The sequence below is a fragment of the Rattus norvegicus genome, chromosome 4 (assembly GCF_036323735.1).
Source record: "Rattus norvegicus strain BN/NHsdMcwi chromosome 4, GRCr8, whole genome shotgun sequence".
NCBI lineage: Eukaryota > Metazoa > Chordata > Mammalia > Rodentia > Muridae > Rattus > Rattus norvegicus.
The window spans coordinates 68,080,101-68,105,949 of record NC_086022.1 but is presented as its reverse complement, the minus strand read 5'-3'; the positions used below and the strand labels follow the sequence as shown (position 1 = coordinate 68,105,949).

The following is a 25,849-nucleotide window of genomic DNA, read 5'->3' as shown; positions in this document are numbered from 1 at the left end:
CAAGCATTTCTTTGCCTTGTATTAGAACTAATTTCTTTGGGATTACAACATAGATTAAAAATCAGCGGCTCTCTAGGAATTCCTAGGGATCCAGTGCCAGATTGGGAGAATGTTGAGATATCCAGTCTTAGGGACAGAAAAACTACCGTATTTTTAGCCTTTCTATCATGAAACAGCCATTGTTGGAGTATCTGGACCCTACCCTGTAAGCTAGTATAGCAAATTGTGTGTGTGTGTGTGTGTGTGTGTGTGTGTGTGTGTGTACAGTCTGTAATTCTGTTAGAGAACCATGATTAATATAGTCAACATCATATAACAATAAGAATAAACTGTTAATGGAAGATGAAAAATAAGGTATATGGGTCATAATTAAAAGACTTAATAATGATCCATGGGCACAAAAAAGAGAGAATAATGACAAAGGAGCAACATGTAACTCTAAAAAATTTGTTAAAAAAATAAAAAAGGGAAGTTGTATACTTTATCACAAAATTTTATTTTTAATTTTTGGCCTTTGGATGCTAAGGGACACTCTGCTTACAAATGTTGAAAGAATTAGATCGTGCTCTGGCAAGGAGTAAATGTATCATTGGGCTGATGATCACTGCTGGTGATGTTGCTCTCATAACTCGTATAGTCAGTGCTACTATTTCTGCATTAGCTTTAACACAAGAGTTAAAAACATCTAGTTTTGCTAATCATCTTGCAGAAAATGTAACCAATGTCCTGAGCATACAAGAGGAATTGGATAGATGGCTAGAACAAGGAAGGAATTGATGCATTATATAATATAATGTGACCATAGGAGATGGTACTAGGAATGAAAGTCAAAAGCCATTTGGAATGTCATACTTGATATCTATGGGTTTGTATGACTCTAAAAATGTATGCGAGTCAGCATAATTGGACCAGAGTAAAAAGACACCTTCAAGGTATATGGCATAATACTAATACTTCTTTAAATTTATTAGCCCTGCATAAGGAGGTTGTGAATTTAAGAAATGTAAAGCCTTTGTCTCTTGATGCTGTTAGTACTGCAAATGATATTCTGAAAAGTTACAGGCCACTTTTCCTTCATGGTCCTCATTTGCATCTGTCTTACTGGGCACAGCAGGACTTGGTTTTGTGATCCTTTTTAGGGCATGCCTGTTACCTGTTCTTTTGAGAGGAATCACCATAGCTTTTTACATAGATTCAAGCTCCAACATTTTCCCTAGCAGAAGGTGGTAATTAATGATGGGTAAGATTGTCTTGAAAACCTTCTTAACCTAAGACAGACCACAAATACAAGAATATTTGTGTGCCAATGATGGGTTTTCAGATGGCAACCTAAGACAGGTACAACTTTCTGCTCTGTGACTAATAAGTTCAAGGCTCTTATACATAGAAAGACAAGATTGTCTCAGAGATGGGACAACCTAAGTCAGGGAATGAATGCAAGGATTCATGTACTGATGACAGGTAAGGTCCACACTGCTTGAGGGATGCCTACGACAGGCACAGTCTTTATGCACCAATAGCTGAGACTGCTTTGGCTTGTATTGAGAAGAAAAGGATGGCATGTGGGAGCACATCCAGAGTTAACTCTGTCTGGCTTGTGGTTAATCATGAATGAGTCTGCTGACATCTGTCTTTGTTTTTAATTAAGACGTGCATTATACCCTGCCAGATCTTGCACTTACACATACATCCTTGACAGACTGTCTAAAACCTGAAGGCCTTAGTCACATATAGATACTGTGTACCACAAATTTACCATGTAAGCTTCGTGGTCACTGTTTAACTTGCTAGTCATGTTGTTTGCCTTTAAACAACACAGAAAACACACTAGTTGCTGGCATAGTATTGACCAGCAGCCCTCCCATGCCTGTCTCCTGCATCTTCTTTCTGCCTCTCCTATAGTCACCCTAATTCCCCCAGTTGTAGTCCCCAAGTTGACTGACAAAGCTTTAACAACACCAAGAAGACAGATCAGAAAATAAGCTCCTAGATCATTAAGTCCTAAGTGACTATGTCCTAAATTACAGTTAAAACACTAAGCATACAGAGCCCAAAGGAACATTAGAAGCTTTGAGGAAGAAACATGAAATCACATGTAAAGACAACTCCATCAAACAAGAGAAAGTTTTGCAACAGAAATTCTAAAAGTCAGAAATCTTTGGAATGACATATTTCAAGTTCTCAAAGACAATAATCATCAACCTGGATTACTGTATTTAGCAAAGCTTATAACTGAAGAAAAGTTTGTCACAGTGGTTTATATTCACTAAAACAACAATAGAAGAAGGTAAAAGAGTTATACACACTGAAAAGAAACACACACACCCATGAGCATGGCAAGAATAAACCATAGCAACATGACAAATAAGCAAAAGAGAAAAGCTACAGTAAACATTACATTCAGTGGGGAAACTCAAAGACTTTCAAGTAAAACCAGAAGTAATACAAGGTGTCCAATTTCTCTACCCTTTAAAACTTTCACCAATCTTACTCAATATAGTCTTTGAAGTCTTAGAGAAACAAAAGAATAGTAATAAAAGAGTAGTCAAATTACCCCTACTTGCAGATTTATAATCTTATAAATTGGAAACCCTAAAAATTCTATTAGAAAACTTTTAAAACTAATGAACACTTTCTACAAAGTATCAGTATATAAAAATCTGTATTTTAAAAAAGTCATTTTTCTATATATCAATAACAAACTTGCCAGGAAAGAAATCAGGGAAATAATCCCATTTATAGACATTTAAAGATATTTAAATCCCATTTAAAGACAACACAACAATAATTTGGAATAAATCTAACCATGAAAGCAAGAGACCTGGACAATCAAAATTTAAACACACACACACACATACACACACACACACACACACACACACACACACACACGAAAAATGGAAGAGTTCCTGTCATGAGTGAGTCAAATAAAAACGGCTTTATTACCAAAACAAACTACAGATTTAAGGCAATTGCCACAAAAATTCCAATGACATTCCTTATAGAAACAGAAAAAAAAAATGCTAAAATTCACATGTAATACAAAAAGGTACATACACAAAAGCAGACATATAGCTCAATAGAATAGAATGCATAGAATGCATAATCCACAACTAAATCTATAGGGTAGGGCCACCTGATTTTGACAAGGGCTTCAAAACATAAGTTGGGGAAAATATAGCCTTTTCAACACACAGTGCTGAGCAAAGTGGACAGCCACACACAGAAGAGTGAAAGTAGATCCCTATCTCTCACTCTATTTAAAAACACGGATCAAAGACCTGAAAGTCTAAAAATGTTAAGGGGAAAATACTCCAACATATAGCCATAGGCAAGGTCTTTCTCAATAGCCTCATAACTCAGCCCAAGACTTAAGAAATGGGATTTCATGAATTCCAGAGGTGATGAGTTCAGTTCCCAGCAACCACATGGTGGCTCACAACCATCTGTAATGGGATCTGATGCCCTCTGCTGATGTGTCTGAAGACAGCTGCAGTATACTCATATATATAAAATAAAAAAATCTTTAAAAAAATAAAAGCTTCTGTGTCTGTGTATTCTAAGAAACATCTGAGTATAGAACTGCCTATGGAAAGGGCAAAATGTTGGTTTAGTTATCTGGTGTCTGGAAAATATAAAAAGCTCCCAAAATATGAAAATGTTGAACATCCTTAGTAGTCAGGGAAACAGAAATTGAACTACATGAGATTCCATGTCTTCCCAGTCAGAGTGGCTACCAGACAAATAAGTACTGCAGAGTGTGGAGAGAAGGGAGCCTTTATATACCACTGGTGGGAATACACACCACTTAATAGGTGTAGTGAGCCATATTGGATTTGGACCTGGCCGTTTTGTGACTGTTTAGCTCAAAGTGGCTACGTGACTCTTGGCCACACATGAGCCACACAAGAGCCTCTCCCATGAATTTACGGCACAGGAAGAAAAAACCAAGTATCTCCCTAGTAAACACCTGGTGTCTCCACTGCATGACCTCTGCTGAGCCCGGCTGATGCATGTGGAACCGACACACCTGGACCATACTTGGGTGGTGGTCAATTTACTTCTGCCTTTTGCTTCCTCAGTCTTTATCCTTGAGATTCAGGCTGGTCTTCTCGGATTTCTCCCTAATTAATTCAGGTCTCAGAGTCGGTCTTTTGTCACCGAAGTCACAAGCCAGGTAGTCACGAGCCAGGGTTTCCCACTGTGCTTCCCAGATATTTTCTTTCTTTCTTTCTTTTTATTATTAACTTGAGTATTTCTTATTTACATTTTGAGTGTTATTCCCTTTCCCGGTTTCCAGGCAAACATCCCCCTAATCCCTCCCCCTCCCCTTCTTTATGGGTGTTCCCCTCCCCATCCTCCCCCCATTGCCACCCTCCCCCCAACAATCTAGTTCACTGGGGGTTCAGTCTTAGCAGGACCCAGGGCTTCCCCTTCCACTGGTGCTCTTACTAGGATATTCATTGCTACCTATGAGGTCAGAGTCCAGGGTCAGTCCATGTATAGTCTTTAGGTAGTGGCTTAGTCCCTGGAAGCTCTGGTTGCTTGGCATTGTTGTTCATAAGAGGTCACGAGCCCCTTCAAGCTCTTCCAGTTCTTTCTCTGATTCCTTCAACGGGGGTCCTATTCTCAGTTCAGTGGTTTGCTGCTGGCATTCGCCTCTGTGTTTGCTGTATTCTGGCTGTGTCTCTCAGGAGCGATCTACATCCGGCTCCTGTCGGCCTGCACTTCTTTCCTTCATCCTTCTTGTCTAATTGGGTGGCTGTATATGTATGGGCCACATGTGGGGCAGGCTCTGAATGGGTGTTCCTTCTGTGTCTGTTTTAATCTTTGCCTCTCTATTCCCTGCCAAGGGTATTCTTGTTCCCCTTTTAAAGAAGGAGTGAAGCATTCACATTTTGATCATCCGTCTTGAGTTTCATTTGTTCTACCTGGAGACTTGGGTATATAAGTGGTGAATAAAGCTATAGGAGCCTCTTCTGCTCTTCCTCTTCCTCTCTCTCTCTCTCTCTCTCTCTCTCTCTCTCTCTCTCTCTCTCCCCCTCCCTTTCTCTCTCTCTCTCTCTTTTCCTCTCTTCCTCTCCTGGCTTGACACAATAACCTGTATGTGTGTGTGTGTTTCTTTCATCCCGCAGGTTTTCACCCAATTCTCGGTACCGTGTCAGTGCAGGTGCCAACAAATAGGTACAACTGTGAACATTCCTCAAAATCTCTAAATAGTGGGTTATGGTTAGAAGGTATAGCATTTACCTCCCATGCACAAGAATTCAGGTTTGAGCCCTAGCACCACAAAACAACAAAGCAAGACTATCTAAAATAGAACTATACTATGACTCTAGGTCTTCACACCGTGGACACGTACACACTCATGTTTATTCTGCATGATTTATAATAATCAAGCTAGGGAATTAGCTCACATGCCCACTAACATAAATAGATAACACACACACACAAACACACAGACACACAAACACACACACACAGAGGATATAAAGAACAATGATACGTTTTAGGAAACATGTACAACTTGAGAATATCATATTAATATACAACAACTTAGAAAAATAAATTCTCTCATTTAGATCCCAGATCTTATACAGCTTCACAGGACCATTTCTCCATCTCCCCATATAATATGAAAGCTGGAGAGAGAGGTGGATGGAGTAAACTGTGGGAAGGCATGTGGGCTGGAAATAGTCAATAAACTTGAAGTTGTGTTGATGGAACCTGGCACTATTTACAATTAATATGTGCAAAAAAACTGAGAAAAGAGAAGATATGACTTATTAGAGGTTATCAATGAACAAAAATTATATTCTGACATGTTGCCACTTTTCAGGCTTGACAAATGAAAGGCAGCATCAGCATGACAGCATCATCCCTCCCATGACACTGCAGAGTTGGGAAGCTCTGATAAAGCTGGAGAACCTGACGTTTTTCTGCCAGTGTGGAATGGTGGAACTAATTGTGGGGAAAGCTACATCTCACATTCACATGGCAGCTCTTATCCAGGAACATAAATAACCCTTAGTCAGTGTCTACTCATCCTACAGAAAACAAACAAGTGTAAAAAATGCTTAATGTGATTCCCAAACAGATTACATGATGGAAAGAAAATTAGGATTCGTGTCATGATGTTCAAAACAAAAACTTACAGCAGCGAGCTAACCAACTAAGGTAAATGTAATCATTTTTCAATTTCTCACTTTGGATCAAGAGGAAAACCTAAGAGAGAAAAGAAATAAACATGAAGCTGGGTATACAATAAAAATGGACATTATCAAGTAGACCAGGCTGCTGATACTGTAGCCTTATATTTTAATAGTAAAACCGAAGCATTAAAGGAAAACAATGATTATAAAATCTATATGTTTCTTGACACTATACTTTGTAAAATATTTACTTTTTATTTATGGGCATGCATGTGAACCTGCTTGAGTATGTATACACCATGAACATGCAAGCGTCCCAGAGGTCAGAAGAGGATATCAGATGTCCTGGAATTCAGACTATAGACAGTTATAAGCCACCACACAGGTGCTGGGAACTAAACCCTAGTTTTCTGCAAAAGTGCTCTTAATAGTTGAGCTACCTCTCCAGGTTGATATTGCACTTTTAATGTAAACAACAATGAAACAAATTATTTATTTACTGTGTGTGTCAGCTTCTCTGTGTGTGTGTACATATGCATGAGAGAACATGGTACGTGTGTATCATGATGTGCATATGGAGGTCAGAGGGCAACGTTCAGAAGCTGGTCCTTGCTGCTGCAGTGCTGTATACTGGAGGTTAGCTGGCCTGCAAGTTTCCAGGCAGTTCTGTTCCTGCCTCTCATCTACAAGAGTCCTACCACAGACAGCTTTTCTAGGTAGGTTCTAGGGATGAACTTGGGTCACCAGGTTTATGTCGCTAGCTCCGTAACCCACTGAGCCACCTCTCTGAACTGTTGTTATTTAAGTCTGGCTACTCTGCTACTAAGTGCTGGGTCTGTAGGAATGGGGTACTAGTCCCTAGCTAAATCAACCTTTAATAGTTCTTACCGTTTACCATTTTTATATTAGTGAGAAGAATCTAAGGATGCTTTTAGATATGACTGTTCAAATGCCTTTGAAAGCAGGCACTCACCTCCTCACCCTCACTGGTGTTGCCTGTTGCAGCTTTGGCTTGGGCATAATTAAAGTTAAAGATGTCGTCGTTGTAGAAGTAACTCTGAAAAAGGTACCAAGAACAGGCCACACTGAGTATTAACATGCAAAATGTAAAATCATCAGCTTATTAACTTAACGATCTACTTTTTTCCTTACAGTTTATTGTTGCCGGGCATGATGCCACCCACCTTTAACCCCAGCACTCAATAGGCAGAAGCAGACAGAGATTCCGATGAGCGAGGACAGCCTGTTCTACATGGCAAATTCCAGGCCAGCCAGGGGGACATAGTGAGACAAAAAGTAAATTATTGTGCATGCACCTGTGTGTATATGTGTGTATGTGTGCGTGTGTGTGCGCGCGTGTGCATGGTGGTAGTGTGTTAATATGTGATATATATGCAATGGTGCATGTGGAGACCAAAGGACAATATTTTGCTTCAGCTCTAGCTCTTCTGCCTTTACCTAAGTTCTTTTTTTTTTTTTTTTTTTTTTTTTTTTTTTTTTTTTGAGCTAAGGACTGAACCCAGGGCCTTGCGCTTGCTAGGCAAGCGCTCTACCACTGAGCTAAATCCCCAACCCCTTTACCTAAGTTCTTAAATTGAACTCAGGTCACCATGCTGGTCGCGCTCGCTCTCTCTCTCTCTCTTCTCTCTCTCTTCTCTCTCTCTTTCTCTCTCTCTCTCTTCTCTCTCTCTCTCTTCTCTCCTCTCCTCTCATCTTCTCTCCCCTCTTTTTTCTTTTCTTTTTCTTTTTTGCTGCCCCCATAGAAATAATCTTGAGTAATTAAGCCAGGTATGGCACACAACTTTAATCCCCAACATTGGGAGGCAGAGACCAGTGTATATCTGAGTTTGAGGCCAGCCTGGTCTACAGAGTGAGTTCGAAAACAGCCAGAAAGATACAGAGAAACCCTGTCTTAAATAAAATTAGATTAATTCCTTGATGTCATCAACACTACCAGAGAAAAGAGGCTATATATTATAACTTTTTGGTGGGGAAGAAGTAACTGTGATTGGCATTGAATTCCTTTTTTATTGTTGTTTTGAGACAGTCTTACTGTGTAGCTTTGGCCAACTAGAACTCACTATACAGAGGCTGGTCTTGAACTCACAGAGATCAATTTGCCTATATCCATATGCCTCCTGAGTGCTGGGATTAAAGGCATGCACCACCATATCCAATGGGCTTCAAACTTGTAATTCTTCTGCCTAAGCCATCATTTCTATCTAATACTGCATGTAGAGTGTTTCACACATAAAGTCATATGGGTAATTCATACTGACCTTAAAAGAGTTGAGGTAAATCAAGACATCATCAAATTGTTTAAGCAGGAAGAAACAGGAAGCCATGCACTGCCTTCCTGGTATTGTATCTAAATGGGGTTGAGGAAAGGGGGAAGAAACCATGGAAATTCATGAAACCAGATGGTGTCTTTAGTTAAAATTCGAGTCACTGTAGAATTTAGAAATAGGAACATAGCTGTGTGGGGGCGCACACTTTTAATCCCAGCACCAGAAGGCAAAGGCAGGTGGATCTCTGTGGGTTCAAAGCCAGCCTGGACTACATACATAGTGAGTTCTAAAACAGCCAGGGCCATATTGTGAAATCCTGTCTAAAATAAAATACTGAATCTTAGGACCTCTTTTTTTTTTTTTTTTTTTTTTTTTGGTTCTTTTTTTTCGGAGCTGGGGACCGAACCCAGGGCCTTGCGCTTCCTAGGTAAGCGCTCTACCACTGAGCTAAATCCCCAGCCCCTCTTTTTTTTTTTTTTAAGATTTATTTATATTTTTTATATATGAGAATACATGTCTTCAGACACACCAGTAGGGGGCATTGGATCCCATTACAGATGGTTGTGAGCCACCATGTGGTTGCTGGGAATTGAACTCAGGACCTCTGAAAGAGCAGGCAGTGCTCTTAACCACTGAGCCATCTCTGCAGTCAGGACCTCTTTTTAATTCCTGGTTCTGAAACTGTAAATTCTGCTGGCCCCAGACTCTAAGTGTCAACTCTCAGAGTACATAAGAAACATATCTCCTGGAAGTATACTGATTTTGGTATTCCCTAGACTGCCTTTATGAGATTTTGGTTTGTGTAACTCTAATACCGCAACTCAATCAATGTGGTCAAGTCTCCACATTTACCTGTCCAATACAACCTACCACCTCCAAGCTCCAGCAGAGAAACAATATGCCAGAAACTACCTGACCTTTACACAGTCATCTTACACGTCTACTTGAGATAGCGATGGCACCCCCACCCACACCAGGGCATTCCGAAGACTCTGTGCTGCTGTTCAATGTTCATATCATCTGATGTGCTCCAGGATCTCGTCTGTATTATGTTCAAGGTCTGTCTGTCCCACTGCACTGTAAACCACACGAGGGCAGGGATTCTTGTCTTATTTGTTGCTACATTCCCAAAGTTTTAGCAAGTTTTTGTTGTACAAATCAAAACTAGGGAAATGGAATACTATTCAATAAATAGTGTTGGTGAAACATTTGTGAATTTGTCAAAGGAGTGACTTTTTAAAAAGTTAACAGTCAGTTCAGCAAGCACACTCTTTTGCTTATGTAGACTAACTAGTCTGTCCTGGAACCCACAGAGATCCACCTGCTCTGCCTCCAAAATGCTAAAGACATGTGCTACCATGCCCAGCAGATTTCACTTTTTAAAAATAGAAATGAGAGGGGTGGGGGATTTAGCTCAGTGGTAGAGCGCTTGCCTAGGAAGCACAAGGCCCTGGGTTCAGTCCCCAGCTCCGGGAAAAAAAAAAAAAAAAAGAAACGAGAGAGAGTAAGAGAAACTTAGTGTGGTGGTATATGCTTGTAATCCCAGGACTTAAACTGTATTTATTTATTTATTTATTTATTTATTTATTTATTTATTCTCCCTCCTTCCTTCCCTCCCCCCTTTGGCTCTTTTGAGACGTTTCTCTGTGTAGCCCTGCAGTCCTGGAACCCACTTTGTAGAGCAGGCTGGACTCAAACTCAGAGATTCGCCTGCCTCTGCCTCCTGACTGTTGGAATTAAAGACATATGCCACCATGCCCAGCACTCTGTCTCTTCTTAAAGCTTTTATTTATTTGATTTATTTGATTCTTTATGTGTATGTGTGCAGATGCCCACAGAAGCTAGAGGGGGTATCAGATTCCCTGAACCCAGAGTTACAGATAGTGTGAGTGCTGGGAACTAAATTCTGGCTCTCCAGAAGAACAGTACATACTCCTAACCACTAAGCCATCTCCCCCCCCCCCTCTCTCTCTCTCTTTAATTGACTCATTTTTTTAACATTTAAAGTATATTTTATTGCATTTTTTTATACATTTGAACTGTATATGAGTGTGGCCATGAATCTGCCATGGTGGGCATTCATAGGTCAGAGGACAGAGGACAAGTTGTAGAATTTGTTTCTCTCTTTCTATCATGTAGGTTTTGGCAAACAAACTCAGGTCATGAGGTAGACATTTGTCTTTACCTACTGACTCAGCTCACTTGCCCTTATTTTTTTTTTTTTTTTCTTTTTTTCGGAGCTGGGGACCGAACCCAGGGCCTTGCGCTCGCTAGGCAAGTGCTCTACCACTGAGCTAAATCCCTAACCCCATTTTTATTATTATTATTAATCATTTTATTCATTTACATTGCAAATTACATCCCCCTTCCTGGTTACCCCTCCATCAACCCTTTATCCCATCCCCATCTCCCTCCTCCCCTTTGCCTCTATGAGGGTGCTCCACCCATTCACCCACTCCCACTTCACCCCTCTAGCATCCCCCTACATTGGGCATCAAGCCTTCCTCCCCTCCAATTAATGTCAGATAATACTGGCCCTTACTTTTAATTTTTCCTTTTTTATGTGTGTGACAAATATGTATATATGTATGATGTGTATGCATGTTTATCTGCATACAAGTGCATGTACAATGGAATTCATGAGGTGTCAGAAGACCTCATGTTCCATGCCTTCTACCTTGTTTGAATCAGGCTCTCTTGCAGTTTGGCCATATATGTCAGGCTAGCTTCCCGGTAAACTTCTGAGGATTTTCCAGTCTCCACCCATCTCGCAGCAGGAGCACTGGGATTACAGATGCTCACCACCCTGTTTCTATGGGAACTAGGGACCAGAACTCAGGTCCTCTTGCTCTAAGTGCTTTACACTGAGCCTTCTCCTCAGTCTGGAGTTATTTTTATAACCAACAAAATATGCTCTGAAGTTAGGCTTTGCTAGATGTGGTGCATACCTATAATCCCAGCACTTGGGAGCCAGAGGCAAGATGATTATAAGTTCAAAGCCAACCTGGTAGTGGCCAGCCAAGGATACATAATGTGACCTCGAGACCCTGTCTCAAAAAATAAAACAACAAAAAGTGAAATTTAAAGGCAAAGGACCCGGGCTGGAGAGATGGCTCAGTGGTTAAGAGCACTGACTGCTCTTCCAGAGGTCATGAGTTCAATTCCCGGCAACCACATGGTGGCTCACAACCATCTGTGGAGAGATCCGATGCCCTCTTCTGGTGTGTCTGAAGACAGCTACAGTGTACTTATATATAATAAAATAAATCTTTAAAAAAAAAAAAAAAAAAGGCAAAGGACCCACTGGGGACTGGGGGGGCTGCAACATGCCAGAAGGTAAATATATAAGGAGTTGTTAAAAATTCCGTAAGAACATTTCATATTAAAACTAATTTATATTTACAACTCTCAGGAACCAAGAAGAAAATTTATTCCTGTTTATTTCTCACATTGCTCTTTTAAAAAAAACTGTACTTATTTATTTTTTATGTGTATGAGTGTTTCTCTTAAACATGTGTCTGTTCATCATATGTGTGCCTGGCTCCCATGGAGGCCGGAAGACAACCAGTGCCTTAACTGGCGAGCCATTTCTCTAGCCTCAGATCCATTTTATAAAACACAGTTATTTGTATTTTAATTATGTGCGCATGTGAGTGCAGGGGCCTGTGGAGGCCAGAAGGGAAAGTTGGATTCCCTGGGGCTGGTTTACAGGCAGTTCTGAACCACCTGATGTAGGATTGGGAACTGACCTTGAGTCATCTATAAAAGCAGCAGTTGTTCTTAACCACTGAGCCATCTTTCTAGTCCTCTCTTATCCTCTTTCTCTGGTATGTTCAAAGGGAAAATGCTGACATTTTCTCTTACTGTTGTGTTTATTTGTGTGTATACACACACGCACACACACACATTCCTGCATGTGCACATGTGTGCCATTGTTTCAACAGGGTCTCTTATAGCCCAGGCTGGTCATGCTGTTCCTATTTCCTGAGAGCTGGAATCATAGGTACCAGCTATCATGTTTGCTTAATGTGGTGCTAGGGCTCAAACCCAAGGCTTCCTGCATGCTGGGTGAGCAAGCTACAAAGTGAGCCTTCCTCCCCAACTCTAACTTCCTGCTTCATAACAGGAAACATAACATGCATCTCTAGACAGTCAGCTCCACCAGTCAGTACTGTCCAACTGCAAACATAAACTGTGTTCAGAAGGACAGGTCATAGACATACCACATTCACTAGCTGATCCTCCTACCAACTGGAAAAACTGTTGGGCAATTTTCATATGATCCCTCTGCAAAATAGAACAGAACTCAGAATAGAGAGGCAACAAGTACAAACATTTTATTTATATTATACTTATGACTACAATGCATTTTCCCATATGTCATTTAACATATATCCTTGTTTTATATCATGCTCATATCATTAGCGCAGCACCTAGAAAATTACAATCTAGAATTGTGTGAACATAGGTAGAACTAGAGAAGGAAACTCTAACCACAAAATTCCACTCTAAAATCTGTGCATTAAGTAAATTTTCACAATGAACAACTCTCTGTGTCTGAACGTTGTAAAGGTGCTATAGACGTAACAAGGATTACTCATTAGCCTCATTTATCTAAGCAGAAAGTACTTGATGCCAACACAAAGAGACCCAAAGATGAAAGGTTTGTTCATTGTATCCTTTGTTTCATGAAGAACTTAAGACATTAACATGGATAAGAACTTCAGTTTATCTACCTGACTGTCTGTCTGTCTGTCTGTCTGTCTGTCTGCATGCCCGCCTGCCTGCCTGTTGTTGAGAGAGGGTTGCTCTATGTAACCTGGGCTGTCCTTGAACATGAGTCCCTCCTGCTTTGGCCTCCTGAGTGCTGTAGTTAGAGCTGTGTGGAGCCATGCTCAACAGCAGCCTAACTTTGAGCTGCTTTGGTAGTTATAGATGCTCTTTAAACACTGGGGAGACTGAGGCAGAAAGATTGAAGATTTCTGTGATTTCAAGACCATCTTGAGGATATAGTATCTAGGAAAACCAAAATTAAAACAAAGAACAACAACAACAAAAAAAAAAAATGGTCAAGTGTGGTGGCACACACCTTGATCCCAGAACTTGGGAGGCAGAGGCAGGCAGATCTTCTAGGCCAGCCTGGTCTACAGAGTGAGCTCCTGGATAGCCAGGACTACCTAGAGAAACACTGTTCTCAGAGAAACAAACAAAGAAAAGCTTTTACAGAAGAGAGGAGGGTGTATTTCCAGTACCTTAACAAAAGCTTTTCTAGAGAAAGAAGTTCCCCATGTTCTAGATGCCAAATCCATTGTTTGTATTTGTCAAAAAAGAAATAACTCTACTACATTGGTGCTCTTTTAAACAAAATAGCAAGTTTTATGGTTAGAGCTTAAAAAAAAATCTCGGGGCTGGGGATTTAGCTCAGTGGTAGAGCGCTTACCTAGGAAGCGCAAGGCCCTGGGTTCGGTCCCCAGCTCCGAAAAAAAAAAAAAAAAAGAAAAAATCTCTACACAATATAATTGTTCCTGCAAAATACCTGAACTGGAGGTTTTAAAGAATGGAACTGAAGGACGTGACTCAGTGCAAGGATCTACCACGCAGAAGGCTTTGACCCCCAGCACCCCTCCCCCAGTGATAAAGACAAAGGGCATGCAGAAGAAGCCAGGGAGTGTAAGTGGTTGCACATCAGTATCTATTGTGGTCTTTATATAACTAGAGCTCTGTCAAATATAGATTATCATGATTTTATACTCACTGAACCCATTTCCTGGCCAAGGGCTGCATTGACAACTCCCTTGAGAATATACTCCTGGGAAAACACAATCACACCAATCACAGTTACGCGGGCTTTCTTGTTGGCCCCTTGCCCCAACTCTACTTCATATGCTGAATTCTTTTCTCTGCTATAGCCTGGCTTATGAAAGGAAGAGGAGTTTGGTTTGACTTCTAGAGGACAAGAGCCCATAAAGCAGAGTTTACTATTGTAAGCTCTTCCCCCCCCCCCCCCCCCCGCCCCGGGGCTGGGGATTGAACCCAGGACCTTGCGCTTCCTAGGCAAGCGCTCTACCACTGAGCCAAATCCCCAACCCCCTATTGTAAGCTCTTAAGCAGAAATAATTCAGTGAGAGGCTGGAGTTTGCTTAGTTGGCAAAGGGCTTGTCATATAAGGACCCTGGTTCAATCCTCAGGACCCATGTAAAAAGACACTTGCAATTCCAGTGCTGGGGAGATGAAAATAGGCAGATTCCTAGGCTTGTTAGGGAAGCCAGCCAGTTTTATTTAGTCTTTTATTTAGTGAAAGGGGCTGGGCAGGGTGCTTTCTATAGACGTAGTGTACACAGTGTTGGAGATATGATAGTATGAGACACAGTCCCTGAATGAAAGGAGTTAACAACTTACTGAAGGAAAAACGATAGGTTGCAGACACTTATAGAGTAGCTGTTCATTCAATATAATTACAGATTTCATTTTTTAAAACAGATTTAATATTTTCAAATTTTAGACCTTTTAGGGGATCAATGGATATTAAGGGCTACATTAAAAAAAAATTCCAGGGGGCTGGAGAGATGGCTCAGCGGTTAAGAGCACTGACTGTTCTTCCAGAGGTCGTGAGTTCAAATCCCAGCAACCACATGGTGGCTCACAACCATCTGTAATGTGACCTGATGCCCTCTTCTGGTGTCTGAAGTCAGCGACAATGTACCCACATACATGAAATAAATAAATAAATCTTAAAAAAAAATTCCAGAGCATTCATTCTCATCCCAAAGTGGCACAAAGCCATCAGCATATATAGTCTTCTTGACCCTGCAGTGGGAGTCTTCTCTGAGGCAGATTACAGCTATGACTGCAGTGCTGCTCTCCACAGCACTTGTTCTAAAAAGTGACAGTGCCTCTACTTACCTGAGGTGTAGTAGGTTCCAGGTCCTTGATCAAATTATAGGCTTCCTGCACATCATCTGCAAGGTAAGGAGTCAGCGTTATATGGGCTTGTGTTTCAGTGGTGCTCTCTTAAGCAGTCATAGTGTTCAAATATTCATATAAAATGGGGCTGAGGGTGCAGCAGCTTAGTAATAGACTGTTCTTACAGCAGGTGCAGGGCTACACACACAGAGAGAGAGAGAGAGAGAGACAGAGAGAGAGAGAGAGACAGAGAGAGAGACAGAGACAGAGATAGAGAGAAAGACAGAGAGACAGAGAGATGTAGAGAAAGAGACAGAGAGAGACACACAGAGAGAGAATACCATGTTTTACTTGACCTTGAATTGTCCATCAAGTTCTAGGTTGTGCAGCTATCCTAAAGAAAACTGTCATTTTCTTTTTTAAAACATGCATGTATGTATTTCATGTGTGCATGTACATGAAGGCCAGAGGACAACCCCTGGTGTCATCTTCAAGGACATGGTCCACCCACTTTGAGACTAATAAGGCTGAAGGGGCTCACTAGAAAGAGACAGGATCCTCCTATCCCCACCTCCCCCGTGCCGTGTTACAAATGCCTGACACCACACCTGGCACTTTCACAGGAGTTCTAGAGCTGGAACTCGGGTGTTCCTAGACTTGGTATGGTGGCACAGGTCTCTCTAATCCCAGCACTCAGAAAGCAGAAGCAGGTGCATCTCTGAGTTCAAAGCCAGCCTGGCCTAGTGAGTAAGTTCCAGGATAGTACTATTTTAGAGACCCTATCATTAAAAAATAAAAATGTAGGCTGGGTATCATGTCAATGGATTTGTATTTAAATAAGAAGACTGTCTCCTCCTCCCCCCTTTTTTTTAAAAAAGAAATAAACATTACATACATTCCTAAGAGTGAAATAACAATGTAGACATGTTCTGTATAGTGCTGGCTGGCCTGGAATTCACTATGCAAACCAATCTGGCTTCAAACCCACAAAGATCTATTCGCCTCTGCCTTCTGACCATAGAGACCATATAGGTGTGAGCCACCCATAGCCAGTTTAAAAATTATTTAATTTGGAGTCTTTGGACACTCTAAAATTTGCTATTGTTTATGCTAGAAATTTTTCATAATTTGTGAAATATATTCAATTTTTCATTAATTCATATCTAAAAACAAATTTCTTTTTGCTTATCTGTCACACAGAGAGGACTGTTCTGTAAGGCATGTTCTCACAAAGTAAGCACATTTTTCTCAGTGAGAAATAAGTCGCCTGGTTGGGCTCTACCACATGCCTGAAAAGGCTACACTAAAGTTTAAGATCCACAGCCAAGTATCCTATACTGCTGAGTTCTGAGAAAGGTTGCTCCAAAAATGTTCCCGATAATCCAAGAATTAGACATCACATTACATTTCTCATAAGATACTTAGTCTACAAAGCAAGAAATTTTTGAGCAAACACAGATGTTGATAATTTAAGATGTGCATTTTTTTTCTTCTCCTTATCTCCTTCGTCTTCTTCGTCTTCTTCAGCGTCTTTTCTATTTTTTCCTGTTTTGCTGAGACAGAGTTTCTCTGTGTAGCCCTGGCTGTCCTGGAACTTAACCTCAAACTCACAGAGATCCACCTGCTTCTGCCTCCCAAGGGCTGGGATAAAGGCGTGCACCACAACTGCCTGCTCTGAATGTACATTTTCATAAAAAGTGAACAGGAAAAGGTTAAAGGGAAAAAAATTGATGGCCTGAAAGGAAATTGACAAAGGAAAGGACAAAATAGTAAGATGAAGAAAAGGGAAATAGACTGAGAGGGGAGAAGGGATGAGGAGAGGAAGGAGGAGAAAGGATATGGAGAGGGAGGAGAAGGGGTGTGAAGAGGGAGGAGGGGTGTGAAGAGGGAGGAGGAGGGGTGTGAAGGGGAGGGGTGTGAGGAGAGAGAAGAAGGGAGGAGAGTGAGGAGGGAGGAGGAGAGGTGTGAAGAGGAAGGAGGGGTGTGAAGAGAGAGAAGGAGAAGGGGTGTGGAGAGGGAGGAAAAGGAGAAGACAGAGGAAAAGGCACAACTGGTAAGTGCCATTCAATTACTTTTGTCTCACAAATTTGGTGCAAATATATCTTTGGAAATGTTATGTATTTACAATTCATTCAGTCATATTAAATATTGGAAAATATTTTTCATCATGTCAGAACATGACAAATTTCTCTTACCTTGACGAAGGTAGTAAATCACTAGGTTTAGCCTAGCTTCAGGAATGACATCAACTAGGGGAGGTAAAACCTGCAAAGCCCCTTCTCCTCCTCGGAAAACAACCTACACAGAAAGCAAGAGTGTCACTGTGCCTCAGGGGCTATGCATGCTCTTCACTGTAATCGTGAAGCAGCATGGGAGTGCTGGTGTGCACACTTGTGATCCCAGGACTCGGGAGGCAGGTGTGAGGAGAGCAAGTCCAAGGTTAGACGGAGCTTCACAAGGAAACCATGTTACCACAGTATCACAAAAGTAAAAAGCCCATGATGGCATTTAAATAACTTTTCAGAGCCTGTTCCCTCATTTCCCAATGGAATTAGTATAAATTACAATTACATGAGTTAAAATTGGCTGTGTGGCATATATATAGTAGATACTTAAATTTAATTCTACAAATACTCATTAGCTCTATATCTACTACCATATTAAGCACTGGGGTTACAGCAAGACCAAGTCACTCCCCTGCAACCACATAAATTATTCAAGTATGGAGAGCCCTTCAGAAAGCAAACAAGGGCTGGTGAGATGATTCAGTAGGTAACGTGCTCACCACTGAGCTGGACAACTGAGTTCAATCTGTGGGACCCACATGATAGAAGGAGAGAACTGACTCTTACAAGTAGTCCTCAGGCCACCACATACATGTAAGTCATGTGCACATGCTTACTCATACTTGCACATGCATACATGCAAATATAATAAATTAGTTAACAGATGTGATTAAAAATGTAAAAGAAAAGCAAACAAGTATGCTGTTAGATAATGAGTGTTACAAGGTTAAAACTGAAAACATTAGCCAGTGAGATGGCTCAGCAGGTGGAGCCCCTGCTGCCAAGACGGACAGCTTGAGTTCAGTCTCCAGGACCCACACGCGCATCTCCAGCAAATTGTTCTCTGACTGCCACAAGCACACATGTGCACTAAGAAAACACATTCCCACACAGAAGTAAATATAATGAAAATTTAAAAACCATTTTCTCACACTATTCAATTTCCAGAGCCTAGCGAATGTTCAGAACACAGAAAACCATCCCACTACACTGAATTGAAGGCATCAGGCATGAACTTTGTAATTTTCCCACCTTAGAATACTAATTTTGATGATTTTTCCCAGTTCCTCACAAGGGGACTTCTTCGTGTGCCTTGATCTTGTGACTTCTAACTCCATCTGGACTCTGTCTCCATTAATCACTGTATCTTCAGTCTTCCCAAAGTAGCAGCCCTATGTCTCAACTTCAAGTACACACAAGGGGTTTTGTTCTTGTGTAAAATCTCCACTCGTTCCTTTGTTCCCTCCTGAGAATGCCCTATTTTTCTTCCTTTCAATGCTAAGCTTCAAAAGCCGTGGCTGACTGCTGATTCCTCTTGCCCTGCCGTCCTCAGCCTCCCCACACTTGTCCTTTGCTCCCGCACCCTACTCAACTTACTCTCATAATCACAAGCTCAGCTCGAACTAAATGCAGGGGACTTTTTTGTGTTCTTCTTCCATGGTTATCTGTGGTTTGGCCCTGCTGGCTTTAAGATGATTGTAAAAGTCACAGAACCATTGGTAGTATTCCACCAGATAGTGGCTGTTACAGAGAAATATAAAAAAAAAAAAAAAAAAAAAAAATCTGGCTCAGCAGGTAAGGGCTAGTTACAACAAGCTGAATACCCCTAATTAAACAAGTCAGTACCTGAAAATGTTTAGTGTTGCTGCTGATGCCACGGGTGCAAAATTCCACATGTGACCTCAAAATGTAGGCTGGCTGGGTGTCCTGGCACATATATGCCTTTAGTCTCCTCACTGGAGAGGCAGACAGGGTCTCTAAGCCTGGTCTGTGTGTACACAGGGTTGCAGGCCAGCTAGAGCTACACAGTGACATCTTGTCTCAACAAGAGGAGGAGGAAGGGGAGAAGGAGGGGGAAGAAGAAGAAGCAGAAGGAGAAGCTGTAGTTTCTCGATCGCTGTTTTCAGATGGGGAAGCAGAAACTCACCATACAAAACCATTGGCTCTGTGCTCCCTGCTGCCTCACTCAGAGCACATAATCTCTGCATCTCACTGTGCTGCACGAGGTAGGCTATGATTTCATGTGAGCTTGGATTGCATTTAAGCAATGGCCATCACAATCTAGCCCTAAACACATTGTTACTTCCCACTTTCTCCAGCACACACTTACGACTGGTACAATCAGCCTCTAGTTGTCTTACACACATCACACTTGTTCTACATTCATGACCTAGATTAAAATGAGCCCTGAAGACTCAGCCAGCATTCAAGGATGAAGCAATCGTCCTATTCTACCCATGAAGATAAGTTCCTCTGTTTTCCTCCAAGGAACAGAAACACTTGAGTCTCCATGCCTTGCCCTTCTTTCCAAATGTGACCCACATTCTGCCCTCCCAATAAGAGGAAAGACTGGTGTCTGAAACCCCTTTTATCTCTTCCACAGTAAGGCAGCACTCCCTAGAGTAGGGCGGTATTGTTGGGCGTTTCCCTTCATTAGTTGCTATGATGTACCAAAATAAAATAGGACTTAAGTCACCCAAGACGGGAAACTCACTCACCAGATTGTGTCTGATGAGTTCTTTAGCAAATTCAAATGGTGAAGAGGCATTGTCCATCAAGCTTTTGAGCTCTGCCTAAAAAATAAAAAGGAAAGACTTATCAAAGTAATAAGCATATAGTTCTTATTTTCTAAGATTTATTTTGTTATTATATGTATTTATTTTGATTTTTTTTTCAGTTTTCTCTATGTAGCCCTTGCTGGACTTGAACTCACAGAGATCCACCTACCTCTGCCTCCTGATGCTGGGATTAAGACATGCACCACCACACCCAGCTTCTTATTTTCTTAAATGTGTGTGTGTGTGTGTGTGTGGTGTGTGTGTGTGTGTGTGTGTGTGTGTGTGTGTGTGTGTGTGTGTGTGCGCGCACGCACTTGAGCACTGTCTTCACCTAAGACTAGAAGCACTGAATACCTTTCAAGCTGGAGTTACAGGTGGGTGTTAACCATCCAACATGGACTCTGGGAGCTCAACTCAGGTCCTCTGCAAGAGCAGTCTAGACTTGCAACCACTAGCTGATCTGTCCAGCCCCAAGGTACAGTTCTTATGACACATACCTATCTAGTGCTTTAGAGTTTACAAAGAGTTTAATGTGCTATCTCATTTGATCCTGGGGGTTCTGGGACAACATAATTATTATCTACATTTTACAGATGACATCACTGAGTCTTATAAACAAAGGTTAAGTGTTTTGGAGGCTGGGGATGTAGTTCTATAGCATGCTTGCCTAGCAAGAAGGGAGCCCTGGGTTTGAGCCTGAGTACCTTATAACTGGGAGTGGTGGTACACACCTATAATCTCAGGACTATAGAAGTGGAGGCAGAAGGATCAGAGGTTCAAAGTCATCCTTGGCTATACAGCAAGTTTGGAGCCATGGACTATACCATGGACCTTCTAAAAGAGTTAAGTGCCTCAAGCCCCAGACTAAGTAGGAGGTTTAAAAACTGTGCTCGTGTCTTAGGACCCCTAGGGTCAGTCCTTATTATCAGTGTCAAGGGCTTAGAGATTAAGCCTCTCATTGTTTTAGTCTTCCCATTCCACCCACATTCTTTTCTTCTAACTTTATAAAGTTTATTATTTAAAAAACTTGCAATAAAAATCACACACCAAAATTAACCAGACCCAAATTCCTTGAACTTCTATACAGTATCTATGTAGGAGATACACAGATATGTCTATACAGTTTGAATAGCAGTTCTGAATTCATACAGCTTCATGTTGGATTTTACAATTTTACTATCAAATATATTTTTATGCACATATCTACTGCTAAAACCAAAAAAGTCTATGACAGAATTAAGACAAGAAAACCAATTATGTTATATCCAATTCATGCCCATTACCTGCATTCAGTCCTTCCTCATTCCCTATTATTTAGGTCATCAGTTCTCAACCTGTGGTTCGAGACCCCTTTGGGAATTGAACAACCCTTTCACAGAGTTCACATATAAAATATCCTGTATATCAGATATTTATATTACGATTTATAACAGTAGCAAACTTGCAGTTATAAAGTAGCAACAAAAATAATTGTATGTTGGGGGTCACCACAACATGAGGAACTGTATTTATTAAAGGGCAGCAGCATCGGGAAGCTTGAGAACCACTGATATTTGTTCTCTGTTACTTTATTTTAATTAGGTGTCTCTGTGGGCATCTTCATGTAGTGGTGGTACCCTCAGAGAACAAAGGCATTGGATCTCTTGGAGCTGGAGTCATAGGTGACTGTAAGCCACTGCATGTGCTTGTTGGGAATTGAACTCAGATCCTCTGTAAGAGCAGTACATGAGGCATCTATCTGTCTACTCAGGCTCCTGAATTCTGAATTCTAACGTTTCCTCCTGTGTGCTGAACTGAGCTTGTTTACAAAACCCAGTCCAAGTCCATTCTCCCTCGGCTTTCCTGTTTGTCGTATCATAACCTCTCCTGTATTCTCTCAATCCTTTAACCTGAACCCATATACAGTGGCTCTGTAGCCCCAGCCCAGCCCCAGCACAGGATGGAAGCTTGCAAATGTAGCACAGCAGCAGAAATAACAAAATTGGGTGGAGGGAAAGAATTGACTTTCCAAAGTTGTCCCCAACCCATAACATACAAGCCATGCACATGTGTACACACACACACACACACACACTCTAAATAAATAAATAAATAAATAAATAAATAAATAAATAAATAAATAATCCTGCGACTAAGCCCAAAGAGCCAAGTTTTATCTCAAAACCCACACAATAGAAAAAGAGAATTGGTTCCTGCAAGTTGTACAATGTGACACACACACAAATATATAAATAATAAAAATGTTTACTAAGTCAGGCATAGTAGTGCATGTCCTTAATCCTAACTTGGAAGGTAGAGGCAGAGGCAGGCAGGCCTCTGTGAGAGTGAGTTTCAGGATAGCCAGGGCTACATTGTGAGACCCTGTTACCAAAAAAAAATTCTTTTTGTTGCTGTCTTCAGACACCAGAAGAGGGCATCAGATCCCATCACAGATGGCTGTGAGTCACCATGTGGTTGCTGGGAATTGAACTCAGGACCTCTGGAAGAGCATCATTACTCTTAATCACTGAGCCATTTCTCCAGTCCCCCCCCCCCCCCGCCAAATTTAATAGAGTAAAATCTCTAAAGGATTGTTAATGATATCAAGCTTAAAATCAAGACTTTTGTTTATGTGGTTTTTAGTCAATAATACTTCTAATATGAGACATTAAAACAGAAAACAAAATAATCAGTAAATAAAAATAATTGGAATTCATTATATGTTAATATAAATTATTATTTTTAAAACTATATTTACCAGGCAGGCCAGTGGTGATATACACCTTTAATTCCAATACTTGGGAGACAGAGGCAGATGATATATGTGAGTTTGAGGCCAGCCTGGTCTATACAATGAGTTCTAAACAGCCAAGGCTATATAGAGAAACCACAAAAACTAACCAACCAACCAACCAACCAACCAACCAACCAACCAACCAACCAAAAACTGTATTTACCAACACACAGAGATTGGCTGTTTCATACTTTCCACAAATAATAAGTCTCTCTCTCTCTCTCTCTCTCTCTCTCTCTCTCTCTCTCTCAATTGGTGCTTTTTGTTAAAAAGTTGCTGTGAGCTCCGGACAGGAAGAAACTTGAAGAAAAGATGACAACTGGAAGGCCATGTCCATGTTAGCATCTGTTATTGTTTTCCAGTACAGGCATAATAAAGAAATGTCCTTACTGTTTTGGAGGACAAGTTAGTAACAATACCACTGCCATCATCTCTTTCATGTTTACTTCAAATATAGCCCTGAAAAAGTCACTGCCTGTCACCAACACACAATAACATGGGATTATTTCTCCTTTCATGATAATTTTGAAACCATAAAAAATATTCTGTTGGGGTTGGGGATTTAGCTCAGTGGTAGAGCGCTTGCCTAGGAAGCGCAAGGCCCTGGGTTCGGTCCCCAGCTCCGAAAAAAAAAGAACCAAAAAAAAAAAATTCTGTTTTCTAAACATCTGTAGTATACATTAGATGTTCTGTCTATGATCTTCTAATGCAAGGGAAATTCTTTTTCTTTTCAGAAGAGATTCCATTCCATGAGCTTTGTTCTCTAATATGATAGAGACTATCAATACCCAATCCCACCTGTTCTTAGGACATTTGGCTAGTCCTGCTTGCTAGCAGGCTCTGAGACTTCCTGAAGCTGCAATCTCAGCATCATGCAACCAGCGGGTGAGTTCTGTGGTTCTCATGTGTTGAGGTAAAAATAAAAAAGTCGGGGGGCACCTTAAACAAAGGAACAGAGGCGGGGGGGGGGTCTGCTCACAGACTCTAGGTCCCCTGCTGTGAAAAGTACAGAGTTTATCTGAATCAAGTGGGTATTTCGCCCACTTTCAGATCTAGGTAGAAATAAATAAAAATCTATAACACCAGGCAGAGTGAATACAGACATACCTTATAGAGTTATTAATAAAGTCTGAGGCTCCAAGCAGAGAGCTTAACAGATGTATTTTTGGCTAAAATCTTAGTGTGACAAGTTGCTTACTTATTGGTATTAATAAAAAAGTGATCAAAGTGTTTTAAGAACTACTCCACTAAGGCCATATGACTTGATGCTGGCTAGCAAGGGTTTGTGGTTATTTTGTTATTTACCTCAACAGGAAGCTCATGCTCTCTTAATGTGGGTTCCATGGGAATTTTGGGTTAATTTCCTGATACGACAGATTAGGAAAGCCTAAACAGAGCTTGCAACCTCCCAAAAGAACAACAATGCCAACCAACCAGAGCTTCCAGGGACTAAACCACTACTGAAAGACTATACATGGACTGTCCCAGGGCTCCAACTGCAAATGCAGCAGAGAATAGCCTTGTTGGGGCATCAGGGGAAGGGGAAGCCCTTGGTCTTGCCAAGGTTGGACCCCAGTGCAGGGGAAGATGGAGGGGGGAAAGGGGGGATGGATGGGGGGAATACCCATATGGGGGAGGGGGAGGGGAGGGAATGGGGGCTTATGGACAGGAAACCCGGAAGGGGAATAATCTTTGAAATGTAAGTAAAGAAATATATCTAATAAAAAATTAAAAAATATATAAAGATGATAAAAACATCAAAAAAGAAAAAGAAAAGTCTAAACAGGCTCATACACCATTGTTTAGCTTACTTCTTTTTTAAAAAATTGTTTAATTTTCACAATGGATGTGATTTTTGAGCTTATGGTTATATCATTCCTCTGGGAGAGAATGCAAGATACAAACTTTTCTGGCTACAGACTAAAATACATGGTATTTTGGGAGAAAGGTTTTGTCTTTGTGTTTTTAAAAAGGGTGATTAGGCTGTGGACACCTTCCAGAGTTATACTGGTTAGATTTGATAAATGTAGACCTCCTGAAAAACTAAATTCAAGAGACTCAAACAAAAAGTTATCTAGATACCAAAACTTTTGTCTTGAGAATTATATTTTCCAGAATGTACCTGCTTGGATTCCTGATCTCAAGGACTTTCAGCTGGATCTAGTCAAGGCAGGCACATCAGGCTACAACATTTGCTCCATTTTCCCTACTGCCTACCCCACCAAGGACATCTCAATGCCTGTGTACAACTTGAAGAAGCCATTGAAGAGTCTTTGCCCCAATTCCCTGGACTTTGGGGGGCTAAAGGTGGTTATTCTAAGGTTGTCTTTCTAGAAAATGTAGAAATGGTCATAATTTAACAGGGAGGAATTAGCTCAAATTGATTATACAGCCATTATCTCATTTAGTAGAAATCTTTATATTTGTTACTAAGCTAAAGTTATAATCTTTTACATTGGTACAGAATTTATTTGATACAAGTTTAGGTTTTCTTTGATATAAATTTCTTTTTTTTTTTTTTTGGTTCTTTTTTTCGGAGCTGGGGATCGAACCCAGGGCCTTGCGCTTCCTAGGTAAGCGCTCTACCACTGAGCTAAATCCCCAGCCCCATAAATTTCTTATCAACTTAAAATTAATATTGTTACTTTCATGTGTAGGCATTATGCCTATACAACACATTTAAGTATACAAGGCTTAGACGCAGTCCTTTACTGCTACTAAAAAACTAATCTGAGATGATTCAACATGTGAGTTAAGGGCCCAATAATAAATTCATGGCTCTAAGTTTACTGTTAGAGTGTTTTCAAGATAATTTATTAAGATAATTAATGGACAACAGTCCAGATTACTTACATAGTTAGATGTTTTCAAAAATATCAGAAGTCCACAA

At 40.9% G+C, this 25,849-nt stretch overlaps 1 protein-coding gene across 3 annotated transcripts in view; it reads right to left on the bottom strand.

The window, feature by feature from the left end:
* The window catches only part of Ift56 (intraflagellar transport 56), a 57,965-nt gene that overhangs the window by 9,545 nt on the left and 22,571 nt on the right, over positions 1 to 25,849 (bottom strand). The window contains exons 8-15 of one of the 3 annotated variants that reach the window (NM_001025045.2): positions 20,127 to 20,201; positions 17,539 to 17,641; positions 15,344 to 15,399; positions 14,196 to 14,249; positions 12,664 to 12,727; positions 8,432 to 8,520; positions 7,126 to 7,209; positions 6,156 to 6,225 (exon numbers count right to left, since the gene is read on the bottom strand). In NM_001025045.2, the coding sequence (NP_001020216.1) occupies positions 6,156 to 6,225; positions 7,126 to 7,209; positions 8,432 to 8,520; positions 12,664 to 12,727; positions 14,196 to 14,249; positions 15,344 to 15,399; positions 17,539 to 17,641; positions 20,127 to 20,201 (595 nt within the window). Of the gene's footprint in view, positions 1 to 6,155; positions 6,226 to 7,125; positions 7,210 to 8,431; positions 8,521 to 12,663; positions 12,728 to 14,195; positions 14,250 to 15,343; positions 15,400 to 17,538; positions 17,642 to 20,126; positions 20,202 to 25,849 lie in introns of those variants that run through there. The other 2 variants (XR_010065692.1, XM_006236330.4) reach the window with 2 other exon arrangements.